The sequence below is a fragment of the Chlorocebus sabaeus genome, chromosome 17 (genome assembly GCF_047675955.1).
Source record: "Chlorocebus sabaeus isolate Y175 chromosome 17, mChlSab1.0.hap1, whole genome shotgun sequence".
NCBI lineage: Eukaryota > Metazoa > Chordata > Mammalia > Primates > Cercopithecidae > Chlorocebus > Chlorocebus sabaeus.
In genome coordinates, this window is record NC_132920.1 from 59,418,396 (window position 1) to 59,430,741 (window position 12,346).

Here is a 12,346-nt window from a genome sequence, read left to right on the forward strand (position 1 = left end):
GAGTTACATAAAATCAACCAAAGTTGCAGAGTTTGGTAGGTTAAGTCAGATATTTCAAATAGTCATACAAACTATTTCCTGCCCTGTCCTTGACTCCATTCACTTCCAAGCAGATTTTGGTAACTGACAAGTCAATCCCCAACATGACTGTAAGGACCTTAGTTACTAAAGTATTATACTAAAAGACAAAGCTCAGATGTCTTTGCCTTCTTTGTGGGACCCCAGTGGCAGTGGCATCAGACAAACCCAGAGAAGCAGGCACTGGCAAATGTACTGTTTGGTGGTATCAGATCACCATTTAACAATAAAGAACACACATTTCAAAGCATCTTGTCAAAAAGGAATAGATAACTGTATCTCATCACAATTTCCCTTACTACAAATACAGAAAGCAAGTTTTTAAATGATCCAAAAAAGGAAACAAGATCCTTTCTTCACCTCCCCCTCCTTTTCATTCTACAGGTCAATCCCGGACAACTATGGGGCACTTCCCAAACTCTCCCACCTATATCTGAGACTTGGCCAGGCCCATCTACTTCTGCATGGATATCAAAGGGGACAGTCCACTATTTCCAAAGAAGGTAGCAGTACATGAGAATTAGGAGCTTTGATTTTTAAAACAAAAAAGGTCCACAATTCAACTTCCCTAATGCTTAAGATCCAATTTTTCCAATTAAGATGTTTAGAGTTGAGATTCTCCAGTCTTCCGTTTTTTAAAGAAAAAAAAAAAAATGAAAAAAGAGAAAGAGAAAAAGAAAAGAGAAGGAATGTGTGTAGGGTGCGGAAGAGGTTTCTGTTACATTAACTGAAACTTACAGGAGGACGCTGGAGATGTCAGCCTGAGGCTCTGGGACTATTAGCCCAAGAGGAAAGAAATGAGCAGGCACCATGTCAAAGTTTGGAAAGCTCACCTGGGGCAAATGCTGATAACTGGGAGCAGTTCCTTAAGACTTCTCTATTTTAAACCACTTATCTTTTTCAAAAAGCTTGTTTTACTACTTAAAAAGAAAAATCCCTAGCTCCTTCAGAGGGGTAGCATTGAAACAGACTGAGATAAAAATCATTGCCTTAAATTTGTCTTTGAAGTGGAAATGTGATCATATGCAAAGCACTAAAGGAATAAAAACAATTTCAATTGCCTTCTAAGATGACATGTTAATAATCAAATGCATGAACTATACAGCATGTGATCTCATAGGTTAGAATTACCCTTTCCATCATGGGCTCCCACCTGAGACCGATGCCTGGACAAAGAAGGGATTACTATTGCTTAAAAATCTAATTTATGCCAGTAGAAACTCCAGGCTCTTCAGCGTTGGCCTCCATTAAAAAGTCCAAGAAGGAAAAATGTAATACTGTTCCCTTGAATCTGAACACCGTCACTGACACTTGTTAAAGCAAATTCACAAAGTTATGCAGAATGTTGGGACCCTTATGCCTAAAATAAAAATCTGCCATCCTTCTGAGGATATCTGATACTGTTTTTATATTTAGGAAAATTTTACAATTTCACTTTTAAATGTATACAGGCCAGAAGCATACTACTATATTACCTTAATTAAATCTGTAACCCTGCCACACATCCCTTGCTTTTTAGTGATTTATTAACTGATTCCCTCTTGAAGAGGGGAGGGCAGGAATCTTATAGTCTCATGTCACTTACAATGGCTGGCACATGGCTGATACTCAGAAATATTTGTTGAATGAGTGGTTAACATTATTATAACTCCCTGTTTTTGATGTCCCCCAAATTTAGCCTATTTGTTTCTTAGTAAACATATATCATACATATAACCTTTATTTAAAACAAATAATAGAAGAAGTTCACTTTAAATAATCAGGTATTCCATATATTCAAGTGAATATGTTTTATTAAATGCATACTAATATCTTTCTATAGTATGTGAGTATACATAATAAATTAAAATGTATATATTTATTAAATATAGATAGATATAATACCAGAACATGATTATTTCAGATGAGAAATCAAAATAAACCCATTTTTAAGTATCTTTTGGTCACTCCAAATTTGATATTGCTCATAAAAAAATACACTAATTTTCCCTGGGGAAAAAAAATTAATTCCATAGCAATGCAGTTAAGGGACATGTTTTATTTCATAGCTTTCTGCAAGCAAAATTGCTCTGATACAAAATGAGTTCAATGATACAGGTGCTACTGTCCACTCAAGCAAAAGAAAACCTCACATGTATATGAATGCACTTTATACTTCTATTCTTACAGTATAATAGGTCTAATGTCCAGGATGCCTCTGGCCTCATTGAAAGCAATGGCACAGAAATGCTGCAAGGTACTTGAATATCATAGTACTGGCAAGTGCTTGAAGTAACTTCCTGTGAGTTCTCTGTCAGATACTGCAAAGACTGTGTGTGGATGTGTTTATCTTTCTGTCTTCCATCTTTTGGGTTACATTTAAATCATCTCAAAAAATATCCCCCGCATGTATCATTCAGCTTCTCAGAGTTTCCATAAAAACAGGAAAATGTCATGAGGTATCCTTAACATCAGGGATTGATAGAGTGCTGTGGCTGTCAGAGAGGATGTAGACTTACCTGTAGGTACAGTAACTGAGTTTAGTGTGTGCCCTGCACGTTACAGTGCAGAAATGTTAGTTCATGTTAAACTTTTCCTCCTCACATATGATGTGATTTTAACCCCAGAATATCTGACAAAAACATTATACAGATAAAATAAAAAGACAAATACACAAATAAGGCCATCTGCAGAATTTTAAACTTGCCTCTTGCAATAATTCACAATAATTTCTACACCATATTTTACATCGTTCAAACTTAAATAATAAATGCTCAAGGAAGGGCCTTGGTAGAACCAATTGCACTATCTCTTTGAGGACTTGTCCAATTTGCTGGCAGGTGATTTCCTCTGGGGCGTGGGGATTTTTGAAGGCTTGGCTGTGGATGGCCGAGAACCTGCTCGGGGTGTAGGTCTGTGTGTCTGGGGGACAGTTTCCACATCTGAGCACACGGACTGGATTTCTGAAATGTCAAAGTCTGATGCATCACTGCCTCGGCGGCTGCTGGCCCTGCTGCCAGCTTTGCTTCCAGCTCGACTTCCTGGTCGGCTGGGAGTCTTCTTGGAATCTGAGGAAAGAAGGTAGAGACAGCTCACCCTTATTATTGGGTCCATCTGCAACCAATTTTTGAAACCTGATGCCACTTTTAATCTTAACTTTTTTTCCTGGTGTGTAGTAGGCACTCAGAAAACACTTTTGGATTCACGGCCTTTTCCTATTACACAAGCATATGATGCAGGCTTACTCTAAGTAGACATAATATAGAAAAGCCTAGATTTCTATCTAAAAAATAAGTTTCAGCTTCCCCTACGTAAAACAGGATTCCATTTATTGCAAACAGACATAAGGAATATGCCTATCCTTTAAGATTGTGCTTTCTAAAGTTTAAATTAGGTATCCAGGAATGTGGGTGATGCAAACATAGAACAAACAAGACAGGCTTAAGTCTTGCCCGAGAATAGGTAGCTCCAAGAATATAGGAATTCAACAGAGGAGATTGGAAACTTTAAAGAGGCGTCTTGCTTGCTGAGCTCAGAACCCAGAGATTAGTAGGTTCGCTATTTTGTGAAGCAATGTGAGATATACTGGCGTGAGGCTCAGTGTGGCTGAGTTTTTCCAACCACCCCAAAACAGGGCCCTCTGCAATCTCTGAGCTGGTAGAAGAGCCAAGACCTTTCAGCTTGAAGGCGTAGAATACCACTGTATGTTTTCTTCTGTTCTACAGTAATTCTTTCATCTTTCTTGGACACTTTTAGATACTTGTGCCCATGACTCACTTTATCCCTGACTTTTGGAGGACCAGGGCTACATATCATTTTAAGACCCCCTGAGGGTCAATTTGTAATTTCTTCCCCAATGAGGAGGAAAAGGGACTTTAATCCTCAGATGACCATGCTGCAAAAGCCATTAAGAAAAGAAAGGCACCACACTCACCAGCAAATTGTGTTCGGACTCTGGCAGCTGCAGTTGTTATCAAGCCACTGTCCTCCCCAGAGTGGAAGCCTTTCCCTGATAAATATCCTGGAAGTCGAAGCTTGCTTCCTTGTATTGGCGTTCCCTGTATTTAACCAGCGACAAGACATTTCAAAATACTGCTCCTGCACCATGATATTCCATTGACACCACTTCTTTACACATGGCTGGAAACTCTCTACTATCGCTCTTTAGGAGGTGGAGCAGGAGAAACTCTTCAATTAAATAAGGCATGGGGTTCTCACTTAATTTTCTCTTCTAATTTCTTATTCTTTCTCAGAATTCAAAAGAAACTTTCTAAACAATATGAATTCATGATTGAAGAGAAAACAAAATGGAGACCACCCCAACTGAGCATAAAAGTGATGGCAAGGAGAAAAAGACAAATTAAACGGTGAGTATGTTAGTATCTTTTAGACTGCCAGTGAATATTACAGAGGTAATGGTGTACTGCTAAAAAGATGGTGACTCCATGCGTAGAGGGGGCATGGAGCAGAGAAAAGCTGTGCCTGGATATTCTGCTGCCTCCATTGCTTTTATGGAGCTAGGCAGATATAGAGACAGAATGATAAGTAAATAAATAATGGATACAGACATCATTTAAATAAACTTAACTGCAAAAAGAAAAAAAGTGATTTTTAAATAACTTGCTATCATATCGCTTCACTTCCTGGCTCTATCACTTCTACAGTCTTTACAGACAAAATATTAGGCAACGTTTGGAGAAATTTTTTTTTTTACAATCTTTATATGAGTTTGTAGAGAATGTCTAAAACAATCATAACTATGAGATTTTATTATACAATCATTGCACTTTTTCCAGATCACTACAACATTTAAAAAATTCTCCCAAAGTTAAAAAAAAACCCCAGGTATCTTGAGGAATACAAGGAATGTAATATAATATTCCTCAATGAACGTACAGCCAGAGAACTATTTGGAGGAAATGCATCGAAACAAATTACATGTGTATTTTTAAACAACTGATTTTCCCTTTATTAGCTTAAAATGTTATAACCATCTGATACATGAGCTACTTTTATTAAGTCATTTATCTACATATGTGTATACTACTCATATACTTAAGTGTAGTATTTATATGTGATTTGTATACACAGAATGCTCAAGTTTTCAAAATACTTTTACACATATAACCACAATTAATCCTCACGCTCACCTAATCATAACCTTGAAAATGTGAAAGATTAGAGCCTGAGGAGGGACATGATTTGCCCAAGATTAGCTAAATTCCTGACTTAAACAGAATCTCAACAACACGAGGGAGTGAGAATCCACAAATTATGAAACATATCACTCAAGGTGTCAGAATTCATAACCGTGAAAGACCACAGTCATTCTTCTCAGAATGCCTTCGTGATTGTTTCGATTTTATTTCACAGTCGCTGCCATAGAAACATGTTGTTTTTTGGGTGTTTTTTGTTTCATCAGGTTATTTGAAATGAAACACAGTTTTTCACTAGTCAAAATAACTACTCAGACTTTAATTTGAGAGAGTATCCACTTAAAAAAAATTTTGAACACAGCATCATAGCCTTCAATATTTAAAGCAAATGTTAGTATGTCCCTTAAGGTTGTTTGAACCTTTCTCAGTTTTTTTTCTACAATAGATCCATAATAATTGACAGACATCTCTAGAAGTAATATATAATACTAACATCGCCCACTTGGTGGGAAGGGGTGGAAATGAGGGGCTTGGGGAAATGAAGAGGAAGAAATGAGGAAACGCTAAAGAATGGGTTGTTTTTGTTCCAATTCTCCCACTTATCAGCAATGAGATTTCCATGGAGTCATGAAGGTAACACATTTTTTTCTCTGCCTGCCACTTATTATTAACGTGAGGAGTAAGGAAGAGACAAGAAAGTGTTTTGAAAAGCATAAGGGGGCTTTTAAAAGTTATTATATTACTTTTATTTGAGGATCCTGGCCTTTAAGTTACATCCTTTATAATTAAGGTGAAATACCTTCTCCAATTTCAAGAAAAGGTATTTAGGGATTTTTCCCCATTAATTATTGGGATTCTAATAAAATATCTGATTATTTTGTGCCTATGTCTGTTGTTTTACAGTGAAGTTTCTTAAAAAGATATACGGTTGATTTTCAATTGAATGTAAATGACCTGATACATGAGTTATCTTGGCAAATTTTGTATCACCTAAATATCTTCTCCCCATATATCATGCCGTATTAAAAAGTTAGAGCATGCTTAGTTATTAAAATCTTAAAAAAAAAAAATTCCATACATTTATTACCTGTTGAAAATGACAGATAACTTTCTGCATACCTAAGCCTCCCTCTGACCCCCTGCACTGCTACTGAGAGCTTATGACACACCCGCCCAAAGTTTTGGGGCAGGTATAAATGTAACAGACATTCAGAAGGACCATGCCCACAGTGAACGTTCAGTAAACATTCTTTTCAGTGATTCTCTTGCAAATGATACTGCCTTTTACTCCCATCTGAAGGGAATGTGTTACACTTCTTGCCCACATTATACCTAGTATATTTAGTAGCTTTAAAAGAAATTTTACTTAAGTCTGGATATAATCTACTATATTTTACTCTCCCAAGAGATAAAAGTGGAACTAAGTATGAATGAGAACAAAAAGGAGGTAGTCTGCAGGAGTGACTGGCTCAAACTGACACTGTTTAAATTGCTGCAGACGATCTTTTCTGTTAACCCCTCACTCTCACATCTTCCAAGAACTGCTGGGTTGATACTTATTTTATAGAAGTGTATAAAAAGACATAGGATTGTCAAAGTACATATATTAAGGGAGTGGTGAAGCAATGTTAGTGGGTGATAGTTTCAGTTAAAGGAGACTGTTAAGACTGGACCCTGGGGCCTTACGATACCTCTGCAGATGGCACGGGAAAGTCTGAGCACTCTGCTGCTTTACAAGGAGTTGACATTTTGCTGTTTGTCAACCATGGTTTACCATAATTGCGTGTTAAAGGATGGAGAATCTGTATGGAACAATGGCAAATCAAATGAAAAGGATAGCAGATAAAAAAAACAAAGCCACAGAAAGAGATATTCATAGCAAAGAGTCACATTTCACAGTAAGAATAATAACAATTTTAAATAAATGGAAAGATCCAATGGCAAATCATACACACCAAAAAAATGAATGAAGCTTTAAAAAGAAAAATCAATCTGGAAGATCACAAAGGCTCCCTAAATAGATCATCTCTATGTGAGGCACTAGGCAAAAGCATATTTTAAAAATCCTGTATTTTCTATATTGTGAGAAGGTGCACAAATGGAGATAGCTGGTCCTACAAATTCTAGGGCCCTAAATAGAACATTCAAAAGTCTACTTGGGAAATTGATTGCAAAGGGGGAGGAAAAGTCTTCATCCCTGAGTCTTACCTTGGGTGTGGTGGTGGCAGGGACCTGTGGGGTGGCCGCCTGTGCAGCCTGACTGGACACAGAAGTGGATCTGTTGGGTGAAGCGCCTCGTGATGATGGCCGGGATCTTCGGCCTCGGGGTCGGAAAGCAGCCATACCCTGGCTGGCACCGTCTGCTAAAATGAATTTCTCACGCAGTTCCATGTTTGTCCTTCCTTTGGCTGGTTTACACACACACAACAATGCACACAAAGAAAAGAAGGAAAAGAAGAGGCACTCAATCGTTTATGGGAAGAACAGCCACCTGGCACCAGAGATCACGTTGAGAATTTCAAGAACATCTTTTTGCCATGCCAACTCCAACTCAGCATAACAAAAAGTTAAATGCATTCCTTTAAAATGCATTCCTTTTGGATACAGGTGAGTTTGGGGAGGAAAAAATAAAGTGTGCTTATTCTAACACTAGACACCAGCAAGAATAACCACTATTAAAGAAAGTGTCAGCATGAAAATGGAAAGCTCATGCTAAAATATCATTAATCCACCAGCTACTGATGCCCACATGGTTTCATTACCCTCTCACCACACTGAGAAGACAGACCAGTAAGGCAGGGACTGTGTCTTTTGCATGTACTATTGACGTAAAGAGAATACCAGTATTTCAACATTGGGATTAATTAAACAATATAATTACACAGAATGAATGATGGCTTGTTAGTCATGATGACAACATATAAACTTCTGGGTTTTTCACTTAAATGAAGCAGCTAGTATTTTTATTTTATGCCTTGAAAAACTGTTTTACCAACATGCAATAACAAACACCAGATCCAAGGATCTGTGAGGTAATCAGTGATGCAGCACTCATACAAACACATATGCACACGGAGAACACTCCACAAGAACCCGATGAGCAACGTGTTAGCATGTGTTTGATCACTTATAATACCTGCATTTGTAACACAACCAAAGTGCATCAAATTTTCAGACTTTAAATTTGGAAGCACCAGCTCAGTTGGATATGAGTTAAGCCATACGCGATAGATGAAGCATGTTATTTTAAAATAAATGACTGAAGCAAGAATGGAAAAGTAGGAAAGAGAAAAGGAAAGAGGGGAGAGGCAAAGAGAGAGGTTGCCAACCTATAGTAGGCTGAGTAGTAGTAATTGAAGAGTTTGATTCCGAACGTAACATTTTACTCCCATGATGATGAACTAGAAAAAATGACACAGGATACCAATCACATTAAAGAATACTGTTAGCAGAAGAAGAAAACAAAGTACAGTAGTTGAATATGCAAAGGGTGCTCAGATCCGGCCTTTAGCACACATTTTAGAAGAAAAGTTGCATCAGAAAAAGAAGCACTCAAAGGATTGGCTCAATAAGAAAAATGTATTTGGAAGACTGTGCCACAGCCATGCTAACCTTCGTAAGCAACCCAACAGAACACAATGTGTTCTGATTTCTTCATAAATGGAGATGCATTTCACCTTAGGCTACATTATTTTCAAAATATACAACAAACAGGAGCTTTTGTTCTTGTTTTACTTCTCTCACAGGTGTGTCTTTGGCCAGGAGAGAGCAGGGTTACTGCATATGATTGTATAACAATCCATGGTGGCCTTAGCAGAGAAGCCTGATGACTATGATATGTCTATGTGTACCAGATGGTGACACCATCACCAAAATCAAGAGGACCTACAGGAGGAAACCTGGGCTCCCACTTGGGTAGCCGAAGGAGGCAGCACTGACATGAACATTTGCTGTTTGCTAAAAAGGATTACAGTGAGCTCACAGGTTAAAGAAAATTATAACAATTTTATTGGTTTTTTTTGGGGGGGGTGGGAGGGGAAGAAAAATGGGCCTACTGAGTAAATGGTACCTAATTAGAAATTGCAATCAAATGACCACGTGTAACATAAATTGGTTAAGAACTTAAACATTGACAGAAGGAACTGAAAACAGAAAAACTAAAAGCTAACTTAGGTCTTGGGCTGGAAGATATGTAGAGAGTTATAGTATTATATGTTTATATTTTTAATGTTCTAATTTGCAACTTCAAAGAATCAAGTTAGCATTGGATTATTATTTAAACATTTTTTAATTACGGCTTTCCTCACCTGCCCTTCATTTCATAAAAACTTTGACCTTTAAACTTTTATTATCCAGTATTTTCAGTCTTCATCGCCTCAATTTTCTTTTCTCTTACTTTGCTATGTAATAATAGACAAAATCTTTTCCTTGGTTGGTATAATTGTTTGGAAAATCATAGATATAAAAGTCTCCTAAAGAAAATGGATTCTAGTATTTCCTGCCCACCATATTTATCCAGAAGAAGTAAAAAAAAAAAAAAAAAAAAAAATGAGAAGAACATGGTTTACATGACTGCCACAGGTTCTTTGGGAACTTTAGGCTGACAGACCAATGTGAAACATTCACTATTGGAATAAATGACCAAAATTATGCCCAGTATGTTTTGGTGCTGGAAAATAATATAAAATTGAAATACTTTCATGATGTTATCATGATAAGCATCTCCTTACCCCTGCAAGGATCATTTTTCACTAAGAACTCATCAAGTGCCATCCATCCACCTCCAACACGAACCATCACAGTACTCCGCAGGATCCGGACCAGTCGCAGTTGCTGGGAGTCTCCAAACTGTTCAGTGAAGAAAGAAAGAACCTCCAGTTGTCAATAATAATTCTAAACTGCAGGATGATGTACAATTTGCAGTAGCTAAAGCAACCGACTTTAATTTCTTGCTTAGTTCGTAGCGATTAGTAAAATCTCAGAAAAGGGGGTTTGTAATGATTTGCGTTAGACAGCTGCATGCTGATTTAGCCCAAAGGAAACAGTTTGAAAAAAAAAAAAAAAAAAGATTACAAAGGTTATCAAGTATACTATCAAAGCTTTGGTCCAAAAAGTATTTTTCTTTCTTATGACAGAAACAATATTAGTAAGGCAGTAATTTTAAAACGTTTCTAGGAATTAAACATAGCCATGAAAGTAAGCATTGGCCCACTTGCCCAGGGCTTATCTAAAATAAGATGATTCTAAGAAAAATTTAATAAGCTTTGATTCTTCTTCATTAAAACTATCTCTTACAGTAAAACTGCTTTCCACTGAAATCTGTGAGAAATCTTTATAAACTCATTTTGTTTTCTCTAAGAGCAGTTTTGACTTAAGAATAAAGTAAATGAGTATGACTCGTACAAATTTCACAGTCAACTAAAATTTCTGCATCCCTAATAATCTGGTAAACCAATTTGTTAAAGGCTGGGTTAATATGCCATTTTAGATAACTGTAATATTAGAATAGCCAATGACACATTATTAATGATATGGCTGCCAAATCTAAAAGGTTTCTCTCACAGTTGTCTGTACCATAATTGTTGATACTAAGAGGCAATCATCTTTTTCTTGCCCTTTCAATAGATCTCCAACAATGTAGATATGCTACAAATTCTGCAAGTCCTGAATAAATATCTAGATTCCAGGTTTCTGATCATAGGTTTATGTTTTGAAAGCCTGTGAGAAATGATTTTATACTTTAAATCATTTCTAATAGGTTCATGTCCAACTCATAAAAACTACCAGACTGAATTTCACGGTTGTTATCCCAGCAGACAAGAAAGCAAAATGAACAGTCAATTAAACATAAATGGCTTCTTTGTAAAGCAGGTAACATACAATTGTGACTTTATTTGGGCTCATTATGGATAAGCAGAAAACTCTAAAAGTAGAAAAAAATCTGCTACTTTTTAGTGTTTTAATATTGAGTTTCAAGAAGAAAACCCAAAAACAATACCAACCAAACCCCTCGGGATCCTAAAACTCAGAAGGACCTAGAAAGCATGTAAAATGCACCAGCAGGAACTCATGTGTTTTTCCATCAAACTTTTAAAAACCACTATTTCTAAATCTTTTTTTCTTAAACATTGAGACTTAAACTTTCCTATCATTGTTCCTGAAATGTTAATTAAAATTTAAAATTAAAAGTGTCAATTTATTTTGTTAGAAAAAATTGGGTGCTGCTAATAAGCAAAGGGAAAGGAGGGGATTTAAAGAAAATTACCCTTAAGGAACCAGATAATGGGACTAGATGATTTTGGTTCAAGATTATACTCAAAACAAAAGTTATAAGGAAATAACTAAAAGTTCCTTATAGAGATGATATTTCAAGTGTAATAAATACAAATAATTTTCTATTTTAATAAGGTATTCTCCAGACAACTAACACTGCCTTCAGAATTTCTCTAAATTTTCCCAATAGCCAAATCACAAGACAAGAGAAAACAGACTAATGTTGCTGATTGTGCTTTCAGTGAGTAAAACCTTTTGAGGTAAGTATTTCTCTCATCCTCTCTGCAAATAAAAGATGCTCTCTCATTTGCTGACTCCAAGAATTGCAAGGACGGAAAAGTGACATTTTATGTTTTATATTATAACTAATGGAAGTTTTAAAAATAAATTATTTGCTTGCAATAAATGAAGGTAATAGATAATTTGAAGCTTGAGATGTAATATGGCTTTAAAACGGAGTGGCAGAGTCATATCTAATGTAATATGGTCAGGTACTATAGATAGCATGGTTGTTTCCAAAGTATAAAGTTAAAAAAAAAAAGCTCATGAATATGTTTAAATCAAAACAGAGTATCTCTTGTCTTTAGTTTCAAAATTCTGATCATGATGTAGTGCCACTAGACAGTTCATACTGACTTAAATGTCAACGTAAACATTTTATATTGACTTAAGTGCCAATATAAACATTTGATCAAGATGGCATAAAATGTGACTTTAAGATTCTGCATATGTTACAGCAATAACTTTCCTCAAAAGGAATGATATTACTTAAAGCCTACGGAGTTAACATTTCTACTCAGAGGATGCCAATCCCCAAAAATCAGTGATTTTGAACAAATGGCAAATAGCTTCTTTGGTGA

General features: G+C 36.3%; 1 protein-coding gene across 21 annotated transcripts in view; it reads right to left on the reverse strand.

Annotated features, from left to right (window-relative positions):
• Window positions 1–1,853: 1,853 nt before the first annotated feature.
• Window positions 1,854–12,346, reverse strand: part of DST (dystonin) — a 486,601-nt gene continuing 476,108 nt past the window's right edge. For 9 of the 21 annotated variants that reach the window (XM_073006092.1, XM_073006096.1, XM_073006091.1 and 6 more), the window contains 5 exons: window positions 9,944–10,061; window positions 7,422–7,621; window positions 6,905–7,015; window positions 3,992–4,115; window positions 1,854–3,125 (listed from right to left, as the gene is read on the reverse strand). In XM_073006092.1, coding sequence (XP_072862193.1) covers window positions 2,863–3,125; window positions 3,992–4,115; window positions 6,905–7,015; window positions 7,422–7,621; window positions 9,944–10,061 — 816 coding nt within the window. In that variant the 3' untranslated portion in view covers window positions 1,854–2,862. Of the gene's footprint in view, window positions 3,126–3,991; window positions 4,116–6,904; window positions 7,016–7,421; window positions 7,622–8,542; window positions 8,615–9,943; window positions 10,062–12,346 lie in introns of all 21 variants that reach the window. The other 12 variants (XM_073006083.1, XM_073006090.1, XM_073006082.1 and 9 more) reach the window with 3 other exon arrangements.